This window comes from Musca vetustissima, unplaced genomic scaffold (genome assembly GCF_032173495.1).
Source record: "Musca vetustissima isolate MV318-11 ecotype Yass unplaced genomic scaffold, APGP_CSIRO_Mvet_v1 utg91729, whole genome shotgun sequence".
NCBI classification, from domain to species: Eukaryota; Metazoa; Arthropoda; class Insecta; order Diptera; family Muscidae; genus Musca; species Musca vetustissima.
Genome location: NW_026884315.1, coordinates 89,118 through 113,262, shown reverse-complemented (window position 1 = coordinate 113,262; position 24,145 = coordinate 89,118). Strand labels below are relative to the sequence as shown.

The 24,145-nt window shown below is 33.8% G+C and overlaps 4 protein-coding genes across 4 annotated transcripts; 2 read left to right on the top strand and 2 right to left on the bottom strand.

Annotated features, from left to right (window-relative positions):
• The first annotated feature begins 6,172 nt into the window (after nucleotides 1-6,172).
• LOC133331298 (probable arginine--tRNA ligase, cytoplasmic) lies at nucleotides 6,173-9,623 on the top strand. The gene is made up of 5 exons (XM_061539696.1): nucleotides 6,173-6,223; nucleotides 6,305-6,442; nucleotides 6,501-6,904; nucleotides 6,979-7,308; nucleotides 8,474-9,623. The coding sequence occupies exons 1-5, from the start codon at nucleotides 6,182-6,184 to the stop codon at nucleotides 9,621-9,623; spliced, it is 2,064 nt and encodes a 687-aa protein (XP_061395680.1). The 5' UTR covers nucleotides 6,173-6,181.
• Nucleotides 9,624-11,120: 1,497 nt separating this feature from the next.
• Nucleotides 11,121-13,822, top strand: LOC133331295 (UPF0415 protein C7orf25 homolog). The gene is made up of 6 exons (XM_061539694.1): nucleotides 11,121-11,294; nucleotides 11,366-11,555; nucleotides 11,614-11,750; nucleotides 11,818-12,100; nucleotides 13,388-13,659; nucleotides 13,733-13,822. The coding sequence occupies exons 1-6, from the start codon at nucleotides 11,133-11,135 to the stop codon at nucleotides 13,808-13,810; spliced, it is 1,122 nt and encodes a 373-aa protein (XP_061395678.1). The 5' UTR covers nucleotides 11,121-11,132; the 3' UTR covers nucleotides 13,811-13,822.
• A 165-nt stretch (nucleotides 13,823-13,987) lies between these two features.
• On the bottom strand, nucleotides 13,988-16,753 carry LOC133331294 (odorant receptor 13a). Its single transcript, XM_061539693.1, has 5 exons — nucleotides 16,386-16,753; nucleotides 14,711-15,163; nucleotides 14,444-14,651; nucleotides 14,305-14,380; nucleotides 13,988-14,271 (listed from the first exon to the last, which is right to left on the bottom strand). Exons 1-5 carry the CDS (start codon nucleotides 16,751-16,753, stop codon nucleotides 13,994-13,996), a joined length of 1,383 nt encoding a protein of 460 aa, XP_061395677.1. The 3' UTR covers nucleotides 13,988-13,993.
• Nucleotides 16,754-17,926: 1,173 nt separating this feature from the next.
• LOC133331296 (V-type proton ATPase catalytic subunit A-like) lies at nucleotides 17,927-19,817 on the bottom strand. Its single transcript, XM_061539695.1, has 2 exons — nucleotides 18,087-19,817; nucleotides 17,927-18,025 (listed from the first exon to the last, which is right to left on the bottom strand). The coding sequence occupies exons 1-2, from the start codon at nucleotides 19,794-19,796 to the stop codon at nucleotides 17,927-17,929; spliced, it is 1,809 nt and encodes a 602-aa protein (XP_061395679.1). The 5' UTR covers nucleotides 19,797-19,817.
• Nucleotides 19,818-24,145: the final 4,328 nt, after the last annotated feature.

Sequence of the window (24,145 nt, the reverse complement as noted above, 5' to 3'; positions counted from 1 at the left end):
TTATTATCCGATTTTGATGAAATTTGGCACAGCTCATTTATTTGGCCCCAGGACGAAACCTATTGAAATTAGGATAAATCGGTTCAGTTTTAGATATAGCTACCATAAATATTTTCGTCCGATTTAATGTAAATGGTGCACCAAGGCCCCTATTTATCTTTCGATATGCACGAATTTTTGCATAGCTTACTGAATTGAGTCTATAATGATGTGTGCTAAGCTTCATGAAAATCGGTTTTGATTTAGATAAAGCTCCCATATATATTTCTGTCCGATTTAAGGTAAATGGCGCGACAAGATGCCTAAGTTTATTTTGATATGCACGAAATTTGGCATAGCTTGAGTCTATAATGATGTGTGCTAAGTTTCGTGAAAATCGGTTCAGATTTAGATGTAGCTTCCATATATTTTTTCATCCGATTTAATGTATATGGTGAACCAAAGACCCACGAAATTTGGCATAGCTTACTATTTTGAGTCTATAATGATGTGTGCTAAGTTTCGTGGAAATCGATTCAGATTTAGATATAACTCTCATATATTTTTTCGTCCGATTTAAGGTAAAGGGTGCGCTAACGTCCCTAAATATATTTCGATATGCCCGAAATTTGGCATAGCTTACTGAATTTAGTCTATAATGATGTGCGCTAAGTTTCGTGAAAATCGGTTCAGATTTAGATAGCTTAGCCTACTGAATTGAATCTATAATGATCGGTTCCGATTTATGTAGATGTAGATATAGCTTCTATATATATTTTCGTTCGAAAAGGCGTCGTCTGTTAGGACACTATGTAGGATATACCAAAAGTGGTGAAGGGTATTATATAGTCGGCCCAGTCCGACTTTACTACTTTCCAAATTGATTTTTAGTTTTCAATTTTTTTTGTTTACTGCCAATAACACCACCAAATATTTCCCTTGCAAAACATTTATAGAACATTTATATATATATATACATATATGCTCTTTTTTCTTTTCTTTTTTACTACAATTTTGCAGACTTGGAATTTAAAAGCAAATCAAACAAATCAAAATACTGTGCGTTAGTAGAGAAGAGCAAGACACAAACCATGTTGTACTATCACCACCACCCCGCCACGTCCTCTTTGTCCATAATAAAAACCAACCAACAACAAGAACACTCCTAACAAACAAATCCCTCAAATAAGAAAAAAAAACAATAAAAATCAATAAATATATAAACAATTGTATGACACTAGCTGTTAGTTGGAAATTAAAAAAAAAACACACACACACACAAAACTAAGAAATGCAATCGATTAATTTTATAACAATTTCGAATCTGGGGATTCCAAATTATACAACAACAACAAATTGTTATAATGTTCTTCATTTGAATTTAGAAAAAAACAAACAAACCAAAAAAACAAAATAATTTTAAACTGCTACAATATCACCTACATACCTAACTGTTGTGACAAAAGAAAATTCAATTGAAACACCAAAAAAGTCACACATTTAAAATCAATTCACAATGGAATTGTATTTTCACTTTATTTTGAAAAATCATTTAATTTATGTTGCAAAAGCAGTACACATTGCAATGAATGGTAAATGTAATTTCATATTTTTATTAAAAAAAAAACAAAAGGAAACATCAATTCCATTCGCAACAAAGTATGTATATTTAATAAAGACACACATTTAAGACTTACAATGCAAATGCTGCAAATTAGTGGAAGGAGTAGCACAAAAAAGCAAATCCATAATTATTATTTGAAAAACAAATGGATTTGAATTTAAAAAAATATGATCTTAAAATATATATAATTAAAAAAAATCTAGTATCCTAAAGTCGCTTTAGGTTATACTCACCAGAACTATATCTGGAAAAAAATAATTATAATAATTGAAAAAAAACAACAACCAACTTTCGTTGCTATTTTTAAAAGTAACCATTCATGATGATGATGATAAGAATACATTTACATATTTCTTTTTTCAGTAGTGTTAAACACCTTCCCATCAATCAATAACATAAATATCTCCCCTTAACTTTGTTTTTTTTAACACCATAAATATTGAGAATTTATTAAAGATAATTTTTTTCTTTCTTTTTTTTAACCATACACAAATATATAACATAAATTATTATGTAACATTTGTTTGTAGATTTTAATGCTCGCCCGCCACATCAGCAGAAATTATAAAAAAAAATTTAATTAATATTTTAGTCCTCTACTTGTATTTTGTTATTATTAAAAAAAACATAATAATATGCATTTTTTTGTTGAAATTACGAGCATATAAATAATGAAAAAAATCAATATAAATAAATATATATATAAACATTACAAATGATATAAGCTACTTTAAAAACAAACAAAAAATATACCGATTGTGTTGACAGTATTTAATTTTTCGTAATTTTTTATGCACTTCATTGGAACAAAATTAAAAAAAAAAAACAAGAAAAACATAAATCTAATAAAAAATAAATAAATGAAAAACCATGTGAATTTTCGATATGAAAAGAAAACTACAATAATTTGAAAACGTGTGTTTTATTTCAAAGTACTAACAGTGTTATATGAAGGAAGAATAATGCTAGCCTATAGAAATTATTAGGTGAGGCTGGCTGGCATATACAAAAACGATTTCATTACCAAAAAATAATTTTATACTTCCCTGATGTGATGAAGTGATCGGTATATCTCGAATGTTTGCTCTAGAGTCCACAATTATGGCCCGAACAAAAGGCGATCTGGATAAGAAATAATAATGGAGTATATTTTTTACTTTGTAAAGACATAGGTCGTTGAAGTTGCCAGTGTACCCAAAATTTTATATAACTTTTTTTTGTATTCAAGTATGGCGGTTATTTTCAAATATTTGCAGAGGTCGTCTACATATTCCGTCTGTAGATGTTAAATTGTAAACAAAGTACAGGTCGCATTTATAATCCGATTTGGATGAAGTTTGGCATAGCTCCTTTATTTGGCCCAAAGCGTGGATTTAAAAAAATCCATATGCGTGGATTTAAAAAATTCATAAGCGTGGATTAAAAAAAAATCCATAAGCGTGGATTTAATAAAAAACCCATAATCGTGGATTTTTTAAAAAAGTATTTTTTTCATTAGCGTAACGCGTATTTAAAAAAAATCCAAAAGCATGGATTTTTAAAAATTTTTTCTACAAGCATGGATATGTAAAAAAATCCTATCTGGATTAAAAAAAATCAAAAACAGGGATTTTTAATTTATTTCTACAGGCCTAGATTAAAGAAATATTTTGTTCATAAGTATTGACATTACCAGGATTTATTAAAAAACTGAATTTAAAAAAAAGTCCATAAGTTATAATTTTTAAAAATATGTTTTCACAAATGTCGATTTTTGAGATTATCTTTTCAAAAAAGTGAATTCTGAAACATTTTTCATAGACTTGGTTTCTTAAAAAGAAAATTATAAAAAGGTTTTAAAAAATATGTTTCGAAGTCGTTTAATATTTTTTTATATTATATGGTATGTGGAAAATTTTAAGATTTTTTTTTAATATTTTCTGTATGTTTAGATTTTTACGACTTTTTAAATTATTGTTATTATATTTTTAAATAATTATTTTGCAATAACATAATTGTTGAATTATTTTTTTATGTAGTTATATTTCAGCTCTGAAATGCCTTATATTTTTTTCCAAACCCTATTTTCCTGTCGATAACAAATAAATTATACACACACAATAATATACTATATAAAATGCGTTTTTATTGGAAAAAATCACACATAGTTTTTTTTGTTTATGATTATTTGTTTATAAATCTAATATCTATAGCTAAAATGCTTATGGTACAAAAGCATACATATATATGTATAAATATAGGTTTTGTTTTATTTATATTATATATTTTGAAATTTTAAATCAAAATTTTCAAATGAATTAAACTTTAATTTAAAATTAAAAAAGAAAAATTAATTTAAACAATTATATACTAATAATTATTCATCGAATATTCCTAATAGACTATTGCATATTTATATGTAAAGAGTTTGAATTTAAAATAAAACCTCTTCAACAAGCTCTTAAAAAATAAAGAGTAATCATCATAGATATAAAATGCTGAAATGAACTATTCGATCGATTTCGAATGGCACAATGACCTTAAGGTGAAATTTTGAAAACACTCGAAAATGAGTGACATTTTTGTATTAAATTTGTTTAAAGCTTGAGACATGACCCATTGTAGTAATGTTTTTGATTATATAGAAAAGAAATATCGAGTAATAATACTAAAACGATTAATAGATAAAATTAGGTAATAGACAATCTAAAGAAAACAGATAAACAAATTAAATGTAATCGTTTGAGATTTCCATTTATGGAACACCCCTCAATACCAAACCCCTTTCCCTTATAGCCTCGGCTACGGCATCCTCATAGAACTCATAATACAATGGTCTAACTCGAGGTCTTCTAGCAGGTGGTGGTATTATTATGGCATTATTCAATGCATCATCATCATCATTATTATCGTTGTCATTATCCTGGCCATCGTTGTCTTCTTCGTCATCATCATCTAGTCTTCTCCTTCGCCTACCTAAGCCGTGCTGTTGTATTGCTGCATTTATGGCCTCATCGTAATTACTTTCAAAGATACGGCTAGCTGCTCGCTCCTGTCGATCAGCTTCAATGCGACGATTAATAAAATTATCACATTCGCATTCGAAAATTGCATTGTGTTGCCACAATATCAATTGTTCATTTGTCATTTCAACTGTAACGAGACAAAAATATAAACAAATGCAATTAAATGGTTTTGTTAACCAACAAAAAGAAAAACAAAGCAAAGGAAACTTACAATTGGAGTTTGGCAAAAGGGCAAACAGAAAATCCATATTCATTTGAAAATTTTGCATAATTCTAATCCAATATGCACATAATATATATTTTATTTATTAATATATATAAATAAATATGAAATTAATTTCATTAATACCACACACTGGCTAGTTAAACAAAAATAGTTCAATGGAGAAGTATTCACTGAATGGAACAACGAAAACAAATGTAGGGATCTGTGGTTCGTTTCATGAATACGATATTTGATTACGTGTATTATTTGGCCTGTTCCCGTACTACAAGAATCTACTACTTTTTACTACGTTAACAAATTTTTCTTTATGATATCGAACAAAATATTAAAAACTAGCATATTCTTGCAGTACCGGAACAGGCCAATTGTAAAATATCCTTGGTGAATAAAGGCGCGTTTAGACTATAGATTTTATCGTGATATAAAGCATAGAAATCATAGTCTATACGCCATAAACTGTAAGAAATAATATATGGAAGATATATCTATATCATTCTACGATCCTCAAAACCATCTTAACATGTAAGCATAAATAAGCAAGCTGAAATCCATTATGTATCTCCCAATTTAATCTCAAGGTCGTGGGTTTTTTGCCCCATGTTGGGCGCATCTTCATGGTGATTCTTGATTAAACTAGAAACTGGAGTTGTGCGACAGAAAAATAATTCTTTGAAAATCCATGCCTGAAGATTTTTGGAGAAGTATTTTTAGAAAATCCATGCCTGAGGACTTTCGGAAAAGTATTCTTAGAAAATCCACGACTTAAGGTCTTTGCAAAAGTATTCTATTCATAGCCTGAAGATCTTTGGAAAAGTATTCATTGAAAATCCATGTCTAATGATTTTTGGAAAAGTATTCTTTAAAAATCCACGCCTATAGCTGTGAAAGTTTTTAGAAAAATATACTTTAAAAATTCCTATAGCTGTGAAAGCCTTTGGAAAATTATTCTTTAAAAATTTACGTCTATGACTCTGAAAGTCTTGAGAAAAATATTCTTTAAAAATCCACGCCTATAGCTGTGAAAGTCTTTGGAAAAATATTATTTGAAGATCCACACCTATAGCTGTGAAAGTCCTTAAAAAATCTTTAAAAATCCACGCCAAACCATATTTAATTATATTAATCAAAACCTTTCCGTATGCGGTTTGTTTTCGCTTCGCAAAATGACGGTTACGGTTATTTCTCTTTGTTTGTGTTATCACACCAATTTGCATGCCGACCCCCGGGCAAAAAGAAAAAGAAGCATATGACAAATTTACCTTTCGGCTTACATGTGGCAGTGTTCTTTCTATTGACCATTATTTCAATATTTGCTTGGAATTTTAGTCATAATTTGAGAAATACAGGATGGCTAGTTTGAAAAGGGAAATAGACAACTTACAGGAGTTGGTAAGTGATCCCAGAAACATATAAATAAACATCACAAAAACAAATAAATCTGCTATAGTAATGAATGTGTCATTTCTCAAGGAACGTCTCACAGCTGAGCTGAGGGCCCAAATCGAAGAGACCAAAAAAGGTGTGGGATTGGAAGAAGATGATGAAGAGCTAACAAAGCTGCAATTGGAGAATAGCAAGTTGAAACATCGTTTGGCGATTTTAAAGAATGTAAGATGGATGTAAAATCATGTAATTAAAATATTAAATTATTGAAATTGAAATCTAGGCCATTGAAGTTGAAAAGGGCAGTAGTGGTGGCAAAACATCCACTACAACAACAAGTGTTGCAGCAAGTAAAGCATTTACACCCGCCGAAATACCAGCCGAAATCAATACCATGATTTCAATTAGTGATCACCTGTTGGATTTGTTTACAAACGCCATTGCCAAGGCCTTCCCCCAGCTTGCCGGAACTGCAGCAATAATTTCGCCGGTAAATTCAAATGCCGCTAAATTTGGTGATTATCAATGTAATAGTGCAATGTCCTTGGCCAAGACCCTGAAGGCCAGTGGAGTTAATAAACCTCCTCGTGATATTGCCAATGAAATACTGAAACAATGCCAGCCATCACCTTTGGTGGAAAAACTTGAAGTTGCCGGTGCTGGTTTTATTAATGTATTTCTAAAGAAGTAAGTTGAACATGGGAATTGAATTCAATCACAATTTATTTCTAAATTTTTTGTTTTATTTTTTATTATTACAGATCTTATGCTGTGAATGCCTTGACAAACATGCTAAAATCTGGTGTCAAAGCACCCCATGTGAAAAAACAACGTGTTCTGGTGGATTTCTCCTCACCCAATATTGCCAAGCAAATGCATGTTGGTCATTTGCGTTCGACCATTATTGGTGAATCAATTTCACGTCTTTTGGAATTTTTGGGCCATGATGTGCTGCGCATCAATCATGTTGGTGATTGGGGTACACAATTTGGTATGTTGATTGCCCACTTGGAAGATAGATTCCCGAATTTCTTAAATGAAAGTCCACCAATTGGAGATTTACAAGCTTTCTACAAAGAATCGAAGAAGAGGTAGGTGGAGATCTTTGGTAATAATGGTTGATTTTTAAAGAGTGTATTTAAAGGAATTTCAGAGTCACAGGAGTGGATTTTTAAAGAAGCTTTTTTCTAAAGACTTTCAGGGCCTTAGGCGTGGGGGTTTTGAAGAATATTTTTCCAAAGACTTTCAGAGCCTTAGGCGTGGGGGTTTTGAAGAATATTTTTCCAAAGACTTTCAGAGCTATAGGCGTAGATTTTTAAAGAATATTTTTCTAAAGACTTTCAGATCCATAGGCGTGGGTTTTTAAAGAATATTTTTCTAAAGACTTTCAGAGCCATAGGCGTGGATTTTTAAAGAATATTTTTCCAAAGACTTTCAGAGCCATTTCCGTGGATTTTTAAAGAATATTTTTCCAAAGATTTCAGAGCCATAGGCGTGGATTTTAAAGAATATCTTTCCAAAGACTTTCAGAGCCATAGGCGTGGATTTTAAAGAATATTTGTCCAAAGACTTTCAAAGCTATAGGCGTGGATTTTTAAAGAATATTTTTCCAAAGACTTTCAGAGCCATAGGCGTGGATTTTTAAAGAATATTTTTCCAAAGACTTTCAGAGCCATAGGCGTGGATTTTTAAAGAATATTTTTCCAAAGACTTTCAGAGCCATAGGCGTGGATTTTTAAAGAATATTTTTCCAAAGACTTTCAGGCCATGGGCGGGGATTTTTAAAGAATATTTTTCCAAACACTTTCAGGCTATGGGCGGGTATTTTTAAAGAATATTTTTCCAAAGACTTTCAGGCTATGGGCGGGTATTTTTAAAAAAATATTTTTCCAAAGACTTTCAGAGTCATAGGCGTGGATTTTTAAAGAAAGTTTTTCCAAATGCTTTCAGGCCATTAGAGGGGATTTTAAAAAAACATTTTTCCAAAGAATTTCCAAGTCATAGGCGTGGATTTTTAAAGATTATTTTTCCAAAGTCTTTCAGGGCCTTGGGCGTGGATTTTTAAAGATTATTTTTCAGAGCCTTAGGCGGGGGTTTTTAAAAAAACATTTTTCCAAAGACTTCCAGAGCCTTAGGGTATTTTAAAATATATTTTTCCAAAGACTTTCAGAGTCATAGATAGGGATTTGTCAAGATGTTTTAAAACTTCATTTTTCATTTCATTATAAAATATTCACTAAAATGTTGTTTTTTCAGATTCGATGAAGATGAAGAATTTAAGAAGCGTGCCTACAACCGTGTAGTTCAACTACAAAGTGGCGAACCCAACTCCACAAAAGCCTGGAAATTAATTTGCGACGTTTCTCGTCTTGAATTCCAAAAGATCTATGATCGCTTGGATATTACCCTCACCGAAAAGGGCGAATCTTTCTATCAGTCGCGCATGATAGAGGTAGTTAAATATTTGGAATCGAAAAATCTCTTGGAATTAGATGAGGGACGTAAAATAATGTGGCCCACTGATGAAAAGACTGGTATACCACTGACTGTTGTAAAATCTGATGGTGGTTTTACTTATGACACCTCCGATATGGCTGCCATACGTTATCGTCTCGAAGAACAGAAATGTGATTGGTTAATTTATGTTGTTGATGCCGGACAAAATACTCATTTGAAAAATATTTATCTAGCTGCTGAACGTTGTGGTATTTTAAATCCCGCCAAACATAAGGCTGAACATGTTCAGTTCGGTGTTGTCTTGGGCGAGGATGGTAAGAAATTCAAAACCCGGTCAGGCGAAACCGTTAAGCTGTCCGATTTGTTGGATGAAGGTTTGAAACGTTCATTAGACAAATTGATTGAAAAGGAACGTGATAAGGTTTTGACACCGGAAGAATTGAAGGCTGCCCAGGAATCGGTTGCGTATGGTTGTATTAAATATGCCGATTTAAGTCATAATCGCACCAACGAGTATGTCTTCTCTTTCGACAAAATGTTGGAAGATCGTGGCAATACTGCCGTTTATCTGTTATATGCATTTACCCGTATTTGTTCGATTTCACGTAATAGTGGTGAAGACTTCTCCGATTTGGCCAAGGTGCTAGAGACGACCAACATCGAATTGGAACACGAAAAGGAATGGAAATTGGCCAAGACTTTACTTAAATTCCCCGACATCTTGGTGAAAATCTCCAAAGATTTGCTGTTACATATTTTGTGTGAATACTGCTACGAAGTATCAACGGTATTTTCGGAATTCTATGATAATTGTTATTGCATAGAAAAGAATAAGGAGGGGCAGATTGTCAAAGTTAATCGTAGCCGTATTTTACTTTGTGAAGCCACAGCTGCTGTATTAAGGAAATGCTTCTTTATATTGGGTCTGAAACCAGTGGCTAAGATTTAAAGTTGGTATTTCATTCATTTTTCGTAATTTCTTCGAATATGATGTGAAAAAAATAAAACAAAAAAATGTAATGGACACACAAACACAACAACACACTAATTTGAAACTGTATTCTTAAATATGGAATATTTAAGATATTAATTTGGAAATAATAAAAACAAATATACGATATTTTGTAATGAAAAATGTTTTTTTTTTTTAGTCTACTTGGAAAACAAATTTAAAAAATATACAAACATTTTGACAAAATCGACACCTTAGGATAGTTCAAAAAAACTAGTACTGGGAAAAATATTCTTTACAAAATCCACGCCTTCGTAGACCATGAAAAAATATTCTTTACAAAATCCACGCCTTCGTAGACCTTGAAAAAATATTCTTTACAAAATCCACGCCTTCGTAGACCTTGAAAAAATATTCTTTACAAAATCCGCGCCTTCGTAGACCATGAAAAAATATTCTTTACAAAATCCACGCCTTCGTAGACCTTGAAAAAATATTCTTTACAAAATCCACGCCTTCGTAGACCTTGAAAAAATATTCTTTACAAAATCCGCGCCTTCGTAGACCATGAAAAAATATTCTTTACAAAATCCACGCCTTCGTAGACCTTGAAAAAATATTCTTTACAAAATCCACGCCTTCGTAGACCTTGAAAAAATATTCTTTACAAAATCCACGCCTTCGTAGACCTTGAAAAAGTATTCTTTACAAAATCCACGCCTTCGTAGACCTTGAACAAATATTCTTTACAAAATCCACGCCTTCGTAGACCTTGAAAAAATATTCTTTACAAAATCCACGCCTTCGTAGACCTTTAAAAATATTCTTTACAAAATCCACACCTTCATGGACATTCAAAAAATATTCTTTACAAAATCCACGCCTTCATGGACCTTGAAATTTTTTTCTTTACAAAATCCACGCCTTCATGGACCTTGAAATTTTTTTCTTTACAAAATCCACGCCTTCATAATCCTTGAAAAAATTTTCTTTACAAAATCCACGCCTTCATGGACCTTGAAAATTTTTTCTTTAAAAAATCCACACCTTCCTAAACCTTGAAAAAATTTTCTTTACAAAATCCACGCCTTCATAGACCTTGAAAAGTATTATTTTTGAGAAATCCACGCCTTGTTGGTCTTTCAGAAAATATTCTTTAAGAAATTCATACCTTGTTGGTCCTTGAAAAATATATTTTTATTTTTTAATCCACTCATTAAGATTTCCAAATGCTTTTGCCTAAGACTGTAGTTATGATGTTATCATTTCACTGTGAATAGCAATGACTCTTAAAGACAGCTGTTGAGTGTAACTCATTTAAGGCAATTACTATGAAAACAAGAAGAAGCATTCTTCTCATTACCCCATTATCACATTCTAAACTTTGCGATTACGCTTTGTTCTCATTCTAAACATTGAAATATTTGCCTTTAACAGTCATTTTCTTAAATTTCACTTTGCGAAACTGAAATCTTCAAGTAAAAATAATTTATTATTTTGCAAATCATGGAACCCGAATTACCCTATGAAGATGATCTCCTACAAAAGGCTGAAGATAAGGTGGAACTGGGTCAGGTGTTAATAAAAATTCTAGATGAATTCACCGAAATACCAGGTGTGCAAAAGGTACAAAGAAAAATTGTACAAGAAATTAAATTTTTGCAAAAGGTAAATTCCAAGAATGCCCATATAAAATTTTGAAACCAGTTTTGAATTTAATTCTGTTCTGTTCTTTCAAGGTCATCAAAAATAAAACTTTAAAAATTAATCATGTTCAATGCAGCAATCTGACGCATTATGAGTTTTTGGTTAAAATACTACAACAACAACGGGATGTGGTACATGTCGATTGTGGTTTTCCGGTGGACTATCGGGAGAATCCACTACGAGTTGATATTGTTTGTGAGAATGGCTTGAAATGGATAAAGGGTATGATTTGAGAAATTCCCCATTTTATTTTTATATTAATTTCATAATATTTGAATAGCCATTGCCCGAAATTCAAAGTCGTTAACAGATGCTGCTCGTGGCGAGGCGAGCTTTGGTGCACGCAGCATAATCGATCAGGCTCAAGAATTTGTGGAGGCCTCATCACAAAATCTCTGCATGTTTAAATGTCCAAAGGTAGGGGTTTTGGTTATTTATAGACAGGATTTTTTATTTTGATTAGTAATAGCTTCTATATCTACAGGTGGTTTTCTATTTCAGTCATCCAATTGAAAACGAATTAACCATGGCCCTGGAGGCGGAAGGTGTTGAAATAGCCTCGTTGGAAAAACCATCGGAGGTGGATAAAAATTCCGATATTAGTAATATTAGTATTTTAAATCTGGATATAACAACGTTATTGGCATATGTGAGTAATGTTTGTAATGGCAGCTGCAATTGGAAATTTCAAGAACCGATTTTAACTGAACAAGCTGAAAAGGAGCGGGAGTCACCTTTGAAACCTATTTTAGATAAATTGTTTTCGGGTAAGTAGGTCTGAAAATAAATGAAGATTTATAAAAAATACTTACATAGCTGGCTTATGACAGAACGGTTGTTCCATAAGCCGATCTTAGAAAAGATTTCTATGCGCGTCGGTTTTTTTCGTAGTTTTTTTTCCAATTTCAGCTTGGTCTTTTCGCCATTTACTGCCACTCCCAGTTTGGCAGACTCCTTCTCAATTCCTTCAAAGGTGGCTTTTACCACTCGCAAATATTCGACCCATTATGCCGATGTAATCGGCGTAGGCGAGTAACATATGTTGTTGGTGTACAGAGTGTCATTTCTGTTCACTTTTGCCTCTCGTATGGCCTTTTCCAGCAGGATGTTAAAAAGGTCACACGACAAACTATCACCTTGTCTGAATCCTCGTTCGGTATTAAAGGGCTCCAAGAGGTCCTTTCCAACTTTAATTGCTGATCTTGTGCCTGTTAAAGTTATCCTGCATAGCCGAAGGACGGCATTCACTTTGTATCCGTTCAGCGTCGCGGCTACTGCATCTGCATGAATCCCATTCAGACCTGCTCGATAGGCAACTTGATCTAGAGGCTCCCTTTTAGTCGACGAAAAGGTGGAATCTGGATCTGGTGCAGATTGAAAATCTGGTCAATGGTGGATTTGGCAGTTCTGAAGCTACATTGGTATGGACCATTGGCTTCAGTCGTTCACACAGCACGCTGGATAGAAATTTAAATTACGATGTCAAGGAGACTTATTCCTCTATAGTTGGCACATATCGGCTTGTCTCCTTTTTTGTGCACGGGACACAGGATGCTGAGGTTCCAATCATTGGGCATGCATTCTGTATGCTCCTTACCAGCATCTGACCACCAGTCTTGAATAGTTCGGCTTGTAACCCATTGACACCTGTTGCTTTATTGTTCTTCAGTCGATTAATTGCTCTATACCATCATCTCTTATTGGTTCTGGGGTATCTTCTTCACCGCCACTCTTTGATACCAGAAGCATTTCAAAATGATCCTTGCAGATCCTCAACACGCTGTCTGCATCTGTCACCAGGTTTCCTTCTTCATCTCTACAGGAGGATGTGCCTGCACCAAAGCCTTCGGTTTGGTGTTTTACCCGATGGTAGAATTTTCAGACTTCATTCTGATTCCTGTACATCTCGATTTTCTTGTTCTTTATTTTTTTCCTGAAAATACGTTTCTCCTCTCTCCTTCTCTCCCGATAATTCTTCATCGCAATCCACGATTTTGAAATAATATGTTACTAAAATATATTTTTTTAATATTTTCTTCTATTCCATTTTTCAGGAAAACGCTTAATTTGCTGTACCACTGCCCATAAATCGTTTCAAGACATAGTTGCACTACTTGGTGGTGCCGAAGAAAAACGAAGAGCCGACGAGCTAACTAAACGTATTGAAATCTTACCAGATGTCACCTCAATACCACCCGAAATTGCCAGCATTAAATTTAGTGGTAAAATTAATGAACGAAGTTTATTGATTTTTGCCTTTGGCATGGATATGAAAGCGGTAACGGTAACCTCCAATAAGGCCTTCATTAGATCAGCTAAAATGCAGGTAGGACATTTCATTTTTTATTTTTACTAACACCTTTATTTATAATGAATTTATTTCTTTTGTGTAAAAACAGGGTATAAATGTACCCGTTTTTACACACCAAGCTCGTGCTCTGACCGAAGCCAAAGAGGAAACTGCCACACCATTATAAGTGAATACAAAAAAACTATAGATCTTCTACAATTGTGAAACCGATGTTGATACTAATGTTGCTATTCGAAAAAAAACTGTTCTCTAGATAAAACTGTATGTAAATTGTTGTTACTACTAATCACTTGTATATTACCTACTATATATGTATATAGAATAATAAATTGATAAATATATTTTTTATTTAATTTGTTGCACCATCCTCCTGATTTTCATCATATACCGTTTTCAAGAGAGTAAAATAACTCATCGATGTACTTAATATGGCGGTAAATGATTGCAAGGATAATGTTGAAAATTTGAGGGCTGTTATTTTCACTGGCCTCTGGCTGCACATTATCATTATTTCCAGATTTTGACGAAACTTCTTGTTTGCTGGAATATAATAAGTGTCTTGAATCCGTTTTAATTCTTTATTTTGTAGACCCCTTTTAAATAGCTGTTCGGATAATTGTAGAGTTTCTTTATCAGATTTTTCTTTCACAAATTGATGACGAATTATAGAGGAGGTAGGTCGTATTTGTCCACCTTCCCAGTTGCATATGTACAAATGATTTGCCGTCTCTAGGGACTATAAAGATTATTATTTTATATATGTAATTTAATAATAATTATTTGTATACATTAAACTCACATGTTGTATAAGAGAATCCCCATTCCAGCATAAAACATACAGCTGTGACAGGGAAGATGACATATACACAAAGAATTTAACATAGTCACCTATAAACATGTCCTTGCCCGTGACCAATTGAAATCCCACCATGCATATCAAAATAGAGGATATTGTAAAATTCACCAAGAGTATAGGATTAAAGAAATTCTCCAATTTTGCAGCAAATCTGAAAAAAAATATTTCATATTAAATCGTAGCAAACATCAAATTATCGAGTTAACTTACTCAATTAATTTATTATGATCATAAGCCATGCGATTTAATAGCCTCACATAGGTATCCTGTATTTCCATTGTATCCTCCTTATTTCTCACCCTTTCATAGGCATCCAATACCAAATTATCAATACGTTCATGTAGAATTTGAAATTTACCACATGTATAGGTGACAAAAAATCCAAAAATTGAATCTTCGGCAAAGAGTGTTGTTACCACACATATTCCGGCATAGCTTGTAAATATATATGTGACAACATAACGCCAACCATGATGGGCATCGTAGGGAAATAACATTTTATAGGGGAAAGGTTTTTCATCGGCATCTAGACCAACATCAAAAAATAATACCACCAATGGTAGGACACAATACATTGATATAAGGCAGCTCAGGAGCACAGTCATAATGCGGAAGGTGCGCATATTGCGGGAACATACGGCAGCAACATGAGGATGTTGTTTTCTGGAATAATAGTAAAATAATTTTTCAAAAGCAAGGCTTTAGGGTTGATTTTTAAATAATATTTTTGCAAAGGACCAGCTGAGTCTTAGGCGTGGATTTTTAAAGAATATTTTCCAAAGGACCAGCAGAGCCTTAGGCGTGGATTTTTAAAGAATATTTTCCCAAAAAACCAGCAAAGCCTTAGGCGTGGATTTTTAAAGAATATTTTCCCAAAAGACCAGCAAAGCCTTAGGCGTGGATTTTTAAAGAATATTTTCCCAAAAGACCAGCAAAGCCTTAGGCGTGGATTTTTAAAGAATATTTTCCCAAAAGACCAGCAAAGCCTTAGGCGTGGATTTTTAAAGAATATTTTCTCGAAGGATCACCAAAGCCTTAGGCGTGGATTTTTAAAGATTTTTTTTCTCGAAAGACCACCAAAGCCTTAGGCGTGGCTGATTTAAAGAATATTTTCTCGAAGGACCACCAAACCCTTAGGCGTGGATTTTTTAAAGAATATTTTTTCGAAGGACCACCAAAGCCTTAGGCGTGGATTTTTTAAAGAATATTTTCTCGAAGGACCACCAAAGCCTTAGGCGTGGATTTTTAAAGAATATTTTCCCAAAAGACCAGCAAAGCCTTAGGCCTGGATTTTTAAAGAATATTTTCCCAAAAGACCAGCAAAGTCTTAGGCCTGGATTTTTAAAGAATATTTTCCGAAAAGACCAGCAAAGCCTTAGGCGTGGATTTTTAAAGAATATTTTCTCGAAGGACCACAAAAGCCTTAGGCGTGGATTTTTTAAAGAATATTTTCTCGAAGGACCACCAAAGCCTTAGGCGTGGATTTTTTAAAGAATATTTTCTCGAAGGACCACCAAAGCCTTAGGCGTGGATTTTTTAAAGAATATTTTCTCGAAGGACCACCAAAGCCTTAGGCGTGGATTTTTTAAAGAATATTTTCTCGAAGGACCACCAAAGCCTTAGGCCTGGATCTTTTAAAGAATATTTTCTCGAAGGACCACCAAAGCCTTAGGCGTGGATTTTTTAAAGAATATTTTCTCGAAGGACCACCAAAGCCTTAGGCGTGGACTTTTTAAAGAATATTTTCTCGAAGGACCACCAAAGCCTTAGGCGTGGACTTTTTAAAGAATATTTTCTCGAAGGACCACCAAAGCCTTAGGCGTGGATTTTTTAAAGAATATTTTCTCCAAAGGATCATTATTTTTTAATAGATTTCTTTACTCACTTATTTATCCAAATATCCTCAACAAATTGTTGTATGATCACTTTCAATTGTCGCTGATTCAAGCGCATATGCAGCAAACGGACAAAATTCAAGGCACCCATAAATGTGGTACAACAATTTTCCGTTGTCATCATTATGTCACCGAGATTATTGATCAGAAATGCTGTTTGAAATCCGATTGTAATGCCTACCGACCACACAACATACCATGACCAGGCGGTGTACAGCCAACCCCAGATATATCGTGACGAATAGAAATCTTTATTTGCCTCATGATTATCGTAAGGCCAAGAACCATTTAATTTTAACCAAATACACTGGCCCGGTATGCGATAATTGGGATCATTTATTGGTTTTGGGTTGAACATCCTTTTCGTCTGTCTCTTACTCGGTTGTTATCCTTTGTGTTTGTTGATGTTTACTTGAAAGATAAATTAATGTCCAGAAATGTATTTTCCTTTTATATAGGCCCATCATTAGTATTTATGGTCGAAGAGAAACAAACACACACCCACTCACATAGAAATAATAAATTTCTAATTCTGTTTGATGTTCACAGAGCTCTTTATGTTTTCATTCCTACACATTCCAATAATTTGGAAGGTATGTCAATATTTTGATTGCTCTGAAATTAACTGCACTTTAAATGAATTCTTAATTAAAAGTGGGCGTATTAATGGCAATTATAATTAGAGGCTTTAATTTGGTGATGATTTTAAGTAGTTTACATTAAAAACGAAACAAGGAGTGTCCTGCTATACAAAACACTTATTTGTATCCTTGTGGCAGAGCAGCACAGTGGCTTCATTGAGAGAAAAATGTTTTAGAAATTTTAAAGAAAATCAGCAGAGCCATAGGCTTGAATTTTTAAAAGAATATTTTTCCAAAGACCATCGGAGATTCAGGCGTGAATTTTTAAAGGTTATATTTCTCCGGACCAGCCGAGCTTTGGGCGTGGATTTTTAAAGAATATTTTTCCAAAGGACCAGCCGAGCTTTAGGCGTGGATTTTTAAAGAATATTTTTCCAAAAGACCAGCAAAGCCTTAGGCTTGATCTTTGGGCGTGAATTTTTAAAGAAAATTTCCCAAAGGACCAGCAGAGCCTTAGGCGTGGATTTTTAAAGAAAATTTCCCAAAGGACCAGCAGAGCCTTAGGCTTGGATTTTTAAAGAATATTTTCTCGAAGGACCAGCAGAGCTTTAGGCGTGGATTTTTAAAGAATATTTTTCCAATGGACCAGCCGAGCTTTAGGCGTGGATTTTTAAAGAATATTTTTCCAATGGACCAGCCGAGCTTTAGGCGTGGATTTTTAAAGAATATTTTTCCAATGGACCAGCCGAGCTTTAGGCGTGGATTTTTAAAAAATATTTTCCAAAGGACCAGCCGAGATTTAAGCGTGGATTTTTTAAAGAATATTATTCCAAAGGAGCAGGCGAGCTTTAGGCGTGGATTTTTAAAAAAATATTTTCCAAAGGACCTTTTATTTTAATTCATTATATTCTTTATTTTCGAAAAACATTTCAAAATTCATTCTTGGATCTCTAATCACCACCACTTAGATTATTAAATGCCACTTCAATGGAATCATTTAGTTGGCCATATTCTTCCAAAATCTTGTCCTCTCCATCTTTCAAGGGGTCCTGAAATAAAGGCAAATATTTTATTCTTAATTATTTTCAAAATTTCCCAAAAAATCTCTACCATAAATTTCATCGATTGCAATTGATAGAGAATATCCGTCATTTTCGATTGTATTTGATTCCAGGTGATTTTCTGCTCCCCCTTTGCCGTGGACATTTCCATAGATTGCTTGGCCAATTCATAAAAGTTGATAATATTCTTTAGCATTCCAAAAGTTTTATAGAAGGGACAAAAGCGATCATAGAAGGAATAGGAATTTTGTTGTAGAAAATCATCCTTGAGCATTTTGGCAACTTCCAAGGTTAATTTATCCGATTCCGCTAGGGAAGCTCTACCCACCAGTTGAACAATTTCTGAGAGATCCTCTTCTTCTTGTAAAATTTCCTTGGCCTTTTGTCGCAAAGGTACGAATCCGGGAAAATTTTTATCATAATATGGATCCAGGGCCCGGGTATACTTCGAATAGGAAATTAGCCAATTGATGGAGGGGAAATGTTTACGTTGTGCCAATTTTTTATCAAGACCCCAAAAGACTTGTACAATACCCAAAGTGGAAGAGGTGACAGGATCTGAAAAATCACCACCCGGCGGAGAAACGGCACCGACAATTGAGACGGAACCTTCACGTTTGGGATTGCCAAGGCATTTTACACGTCCAGCCCTTTCATAAAATGAAGCCAAACGGGCACCCAAATAAGCTGGATAACCGGAATCAGCAGGCATTTCCGCCAAACGTCCTGAAATCTCACGTAAGGCCTCAGCCCATCTTGAGGTGGAATCAGCCATCATTGAAACATTGTAACCCATATCGCGGAAATATTCTGCCAAGGTTATCCCTGTGTAAATCGAGGCCTCCCGGGCAGCCACTGGCATATTTGAGGTATTTGCCACCAAGGCTGTCCTTTGCATGATGGACTCTGTAACACCATCAATTTCTATGGACAACTCCGGAAAATCCCGCAATACCTCAGACATTTCATTGCCACGCTCACCACAGCCGACATAGATGATGACATCCGAGTTGGAGTATTTCGAAAGCGACTGGGATATAACCGTCTTGCCACAACCAAAGGCCCCAGGTATGGCAGTGGTACCACCCAAAACCGAGGGAAACAAGGCATCTATAACCCGCTGCCCTGTAAACAAAGGGTAATTTGAAGGCCACTTCTCCGCCACCGGCCTCGGGTGTCTTACAGGCCACACCTGTAACATTTTATGCTTTGTCTTCACATCTTCATATTCCGTTTCGAGGATTTCATCCACGATGGTGTAATTTCCAGCGGGAGCTACATATGTTACCCTCCCCTTAGCCCGAGGATGTAACATGATTCGATGTGTTACCAGCGAATTTTCCACAACATAACCACAAATATCGCCACCCGTTACCACTGTGCCAATACGCATATTGCAGGGTACGAAATCCCATGTCTTATCACGTGATAGGCTCTTTATGTCCACCCCCTTGGGTATGTAAATGGACTTGGTAAGTTCATGTATTGACCTCAGCGGACGTTGTATGCCATCGAATATGTTTCCCATTATACCCGGAGCCAATTCCACAGACAATGGTTTGCCAGTACGTTCAACAGGATCTCCCACAGCCAAACCGGATGTATCTTCGTATACCTGAATTGTGGCCATATCACCTTCAAGGCGTATAATTTCCCCCACCAGATGGTAATAGCCAACTCGTACCAGTTCGTACATGGCGGCTCCGATCATATTCTCAGCGGTTACAACGGGACCGGATACGCCATATACCCTTCCCATGCTATGTTCTTCAGGTTCGGCAGCATAATCCATTGGAGGCATACTATCTTCTGCATTGTTAACATCTAGAGATGAATAGGCATTGGCTTCTTCGATATTTCCAACAGAAAGTTCCTCATTCGAAAATTGGAAGTTGAAATCGTCCATTTTTAGTATTTTTTCAGAGAATAAAAAATTTTAATATATTTTTAAAGGAAATTTCTGGGCATACTGTTTTCAATATGAAATTTCAAAGCATATTTTCCAAGGACCAGCAGAGCCTTTTTTAAGAATATTTTTCCAAAGGATGAGCAGATCCTTAGGCGTGGATTTTTTAAAGAACATTTTTCCAAGCGGACCAGCAGTACCTTAGGCGTGGTTTTTTTGAAGAAAATTTCCCAAAGGAGCGGCCGAGCTTTAGGCGTGGATTTAAAAAAAAATTCTCAAAGGAGCGGCCGAGCTTTAGGCGTGGATTTAAAAAAAAAATTCCTAAAGGACCAGCCGAGCTTTAGGCGTGGATTTAAAAAAAAATTCCTAAAGGACCAGCCGAGCTTTAGACGTGGATTTTTTAAAGAATATTTTTCCAAAGGATGAGTAGAGCCTTAGGCGTGGGCAGAGCCTTAGGCGTGGATTTTTTAAAGAATATTTTTCCATAGGATGAACAGAGCCTTAGGCGTGGGCAGAGCCTTAGGCGTGGATTTTTTTAAGAATATTTTTCCAAAGGATGAGCAGAGCCTTAGGCGTGGATTTTTAAAGAATATTTTTCCAAAGGATGAGCAGAGCCTTAGGCGTGGATTTTTTAAATAATATTTTTTCCAAAGGATGGGCAGAGCCTTAGGCGTGGATTTTTAAAGAATATTTTTCCAAAGGATGAGCAGAGCCTTAGGCGTGGGCAGAGCCTTAGGCGTGGATTTTTTAAATAATATTTTTTCCAAACGATGGGCAGAGCCTTAGGCGTGGGCAGAGCCTTAGGCGTGGATTTTTTAAATAATATTTTTTCCAAACGATGGGCAGAGCCTTAGGCGTGGGCAGAGCCTTAGGCGTGGATTTTTTAAATAATATTTTTTCCAAACGATGGGCAGAGCCTTAGGCGTGGGCAGAGCCTTAGGCGTGGATTTTTTAAATAATATTTTTTCCAAACGATGGGCAGAGCCTTAGGCGTGGGCAGAGCCTTAGGCGTGGATTTTTTAAATAATATTTTTTCCAAACGATGGGCAGAGCCTTAGGCGTGGATTTTTTAAATAATATTTTTTCCAAAGGATGGGCAGAGCCCTAGGCGTGGATTTTTAAAGAATATTTTTCCAAAGGACGAGCAGAGCCTTAGGCGTGGGCAGAGCCTTAGGCGTGGATTTTTTAAATAATATTTTTTCCAAACGATGGGCAGAGCCTTAGGCGTGGATTTTTTAAATAATATTTTTTCCAAACGATGGGCAGAGCCTTAGGCGTGGGCAGAGCGTTAGGCGTGGATTTTTTAAATAATATTTTTCCAAACGATGGGCAGAGCCTTAGGCGTGGGCAGAGCCTTAGGCGTGGATTTTTTAAATAATATTTTTTCCAAACGATGGGCAGAGCCTTAGGCGTGGGCAGAGCCTTAGGCGTGGATTTTTTAAATAATATTTTTTCCAAACGATGGGCAGAGCCTTAGGCGTGGGCAGAGCCTTAGGCGTGGGCAGAGCCTTAGGCGTGGATTTTTTAAATAATATATTTTCCAAACGATGGGCAGAGCCTTAGGCGTGGATTTTTAAATAATATTTTTCACAAAGGATGGACAGAGCATAGGCGTGCGTATGTTTGTAACAGGCAAAAGGAAACGATATAGACACATGGTTCCTTTTGAGAATATGCATAGAATCACTTTCTGAGTCGATTTATGCATGTGCGTCCGTCTGTAGATGTTAAATTGTAAACAAAGTACAGGTCGCATTTATGGTTCGATTTGGATGAAAGTTGGCACAGCTCATTTATTTGGCTCAAGGACGAATTCTATTGAAATTGGGAAAATTCGGTTCAAATTTAGATATAGCTTTCATATATATTTTCGTCCGATTTAAGGTAAATGGTGTACCGAAGTCCCTATATATGTTTCGATTTGCACGAAATTTGGCATAGCGTACTCAATTAAGTATAGAATGTATGTGCTGAGTTTCGAGAAAATCGGTTCAGATTTAGATATAGCTCCCATGTATATTTTCGTCCGATTTTATGTAAATACGGCACCAAAGTCCTATATATCTTTCGATTTGCACGAAATTCGGAACAACGTACTGAATTGAGCTTAGAATGATGTGTGCTAAGTTTCGTGAAAATCGGTTCAGGTTTAGATATAGCTTCCACATATATCTTCGTCCGATTTAATGTAAAAGGTCCACCAAAGTCCATATAAATCTTTCGATTTGCAACAAATTTGGCACAGCGTAATGAATTAGATATAGAATCATGTGTGTTAAGTTTCCTGAAAATCGGTTCAGATTTAGATATAGCTCCCATATATATTTTCGCCCGATTTTACATAAATGGTGCAGCAAACTCCTAATGTTTGTCCGATTAACACGAAATTTTGCACAACGTATCAAATTGAGACTGGAATGACGATTTTTTGGGTTTTGTTGAAATTGGTGCAGATACAGTAATTGCTTCCATATGTATATTTCGAACGGGTGTCTGATTGAGATTACATTTTTAACAGTGTGGCGTACTGAAGCATAGGTTCCAGAAAGGTCACATATTCAATTCAATGTTCTTTCGAAAAGTCGGAGTCTGTTAGGAGACATATGTAGAAGGGTATTATATAGTCGGCTCTGTCCGACTTTACTACTTTCCTTACTGGTTTTGCCTTACCTTATAGATGGAAAATCTTTCTATAAATAAAAAAATATTGTTTTTTTTTTTCAAATTTTCAAATAAATATATTTTCATATAAGTATTTATTTTTGTTTTTATTTATTCATTATTTTTTTATTATTTAAATATAATTTTCATTTTTATTATTTAAAAGAGTTAAGACATCAAATCAAAGAGATGATCGATCAATCAATATATTTTTCTTTAACAAACTAAATTTAACTAAAAAACAGATTTCTTTACAATACATATATATTTTTTGTTTGTTTTTGTTTTATAAATTTTAATTTAAATTTCACATTTTTTATATTACACTGAGAAAAATATTTTTAATATAAAAAACTATACACAGATTACAAAGAAGGAAGAAACCAGGTGAATGGTTAAACAAATATACACAAAATTGTTTTCACAATAATTATTGTTTTAATTAAATCTAAATCTCAAAATTAATAAATTATTTTTTTTAAATTATTGCCAATGGGGGATATTTTTTTATTCATTATTATTATTTTTTATTTAATTTTTAATAATACTTTTTATATAATAAAACAATTGAAAAGAAAAAAAATGATTTTATCCATTATTGATGATGGCGCTGATGATATTGATTCGTCTGAGTTTAAAGAAGTTTTTTTATTTTTTTTTACTTTTCCGGTTCCTTGTGTGTGTGTTTCGGTCTAAAGTTTTCACAAAAGAAAACTTTTTTCTAAATAATTTACAATTTTTTTGGAAATGTTTTGTTTTTAAATTTTTCTTGTTTTTCTGTTTTTGTTCTTGTTATTCAATTTTCTTTATGTGCATCTTCTGTTTTTCCGTTTCTTGTTTAATTTTTTTGTTATTCTTTTTTAATTTCACGTTTATTTTTGTTTGGATTCCAAGTATTCAAGTGTTTTTTTCTCTTTATATATATTTTTCGTTAGTATTATTTTTATTACTTATTATTATTATTTATTTTATTTTGTTATTTTAAAGCAAATTTTACCTAAATAATATTTATATATCAGTAGTACATTTTTATTTATTATTAATATATTTAAATATTATAAGTAATTATTTTTATTATTATTTTATGGTATATCACTTAAGCGAGCGTTTTGTGAAATATTTTTTAAAATGTTGTTTATATTTTTTTTATATAAAATCTTAAACACAATTTTAAAAAATGTTTCCAAAATAATATTTAATATATATTTTTTGTATGTTTTTTCTTGGGTTAGAAGATCATTACCAGAATTTTTTTTTAAATAATCCGGATTGTTCTTCTATTCCTTTAGGTTGGCTTTCTTATATGTTCTTGTTTTTTTTCTAGGTTTTTGATTAGTTGAAAATTTTTTGTTTACAAATTCAATAAAAATGCTTCGACATTTATATACTTAATACATACAATATAAATATTGTATTTATATGTATATATAAATATACAGAGTGTTCTGAATTAAAAATAGTGGACTTAAAAAAAATATTGTTTCAAGTAATCTTATAAGAATTTTAATAAAAGTGTTTTAAAAAGCTTTCAGTTATTTTAA

Coding starts and splice junctions, on each gene's coding strand:
- LOC133331296 (XM_061539695.1), bottom strand. CDS start 19,796: ATGGGAAGGGTATATGGCGTATCCGGTCCCGTTGTAACCGCTGAGAAT. Junction 18,026..18,086: donor TGCAATCGATGAAATTTATG/GTAGAGATTTTT, acceptor CCTTTATTTCAG/GACCCCTTGAAAGATGGAGA.
- LOC133331298 (XM_061539696.1), top strand. CDS start 6,182: ATGGCTAGTTTGAAAAGGGAAATAGACAACTTACAGGAGTTG. Junction 6,905..6,978: donor ATTAATGTATTTCTAAAGAA/GTAAGTTGAACA, acceptor TTATTATTACAG/ATCTTATGCTGTGAATGCCT. Junction 7,309..8,473: donor TACAAAGAATCGAAGAAGAG/GTAGGTGGAGAT, acceptor TTGTTTTTTCAG/ATTCGATGAAGATGAAGAAT.
- LOC133331294 (XM_061539693.1), bottom strand. CDS start 16,753: ATGTTCAACCCAAAACCAATAAATGATCCCAATTATCGCATACCGGGC. Junction 15,164..16,385: donor GAGGATATTTGGATAAATAA/GTGAGTAAAGAA, acceptor CTATTATTCCAG/AAAACAACATCCTCATGTTG. Junction 14,381..14,443: donor GGGATTCTCTTATACAACAT/GTGAGTTTAATG, acceptor TAATCTTTATAG/TCCCTAGAGACGGCAAATCA.
- LOC133331295 (XM_061539694.1), top strand. CDS start 11,133: ATGGAACCCGAATTACCCTATGAAGATGATCTCCTACAAAAGGCTGAA. Junction 11,295..11,365: donor AAATTAAATTTTTGCAAAAG/GTAAATTCCAAG, acceptor TGTTCTTTCAAG/GTCATCAAAAATAAAACTTT. Junction 11,751..11,817: donor GCATGTTTAAATGTCCAAAG/GTAGGGGTTTTG, acceptor CTATATCTACAG/GTGGTTTTCTATTTCAGTCA.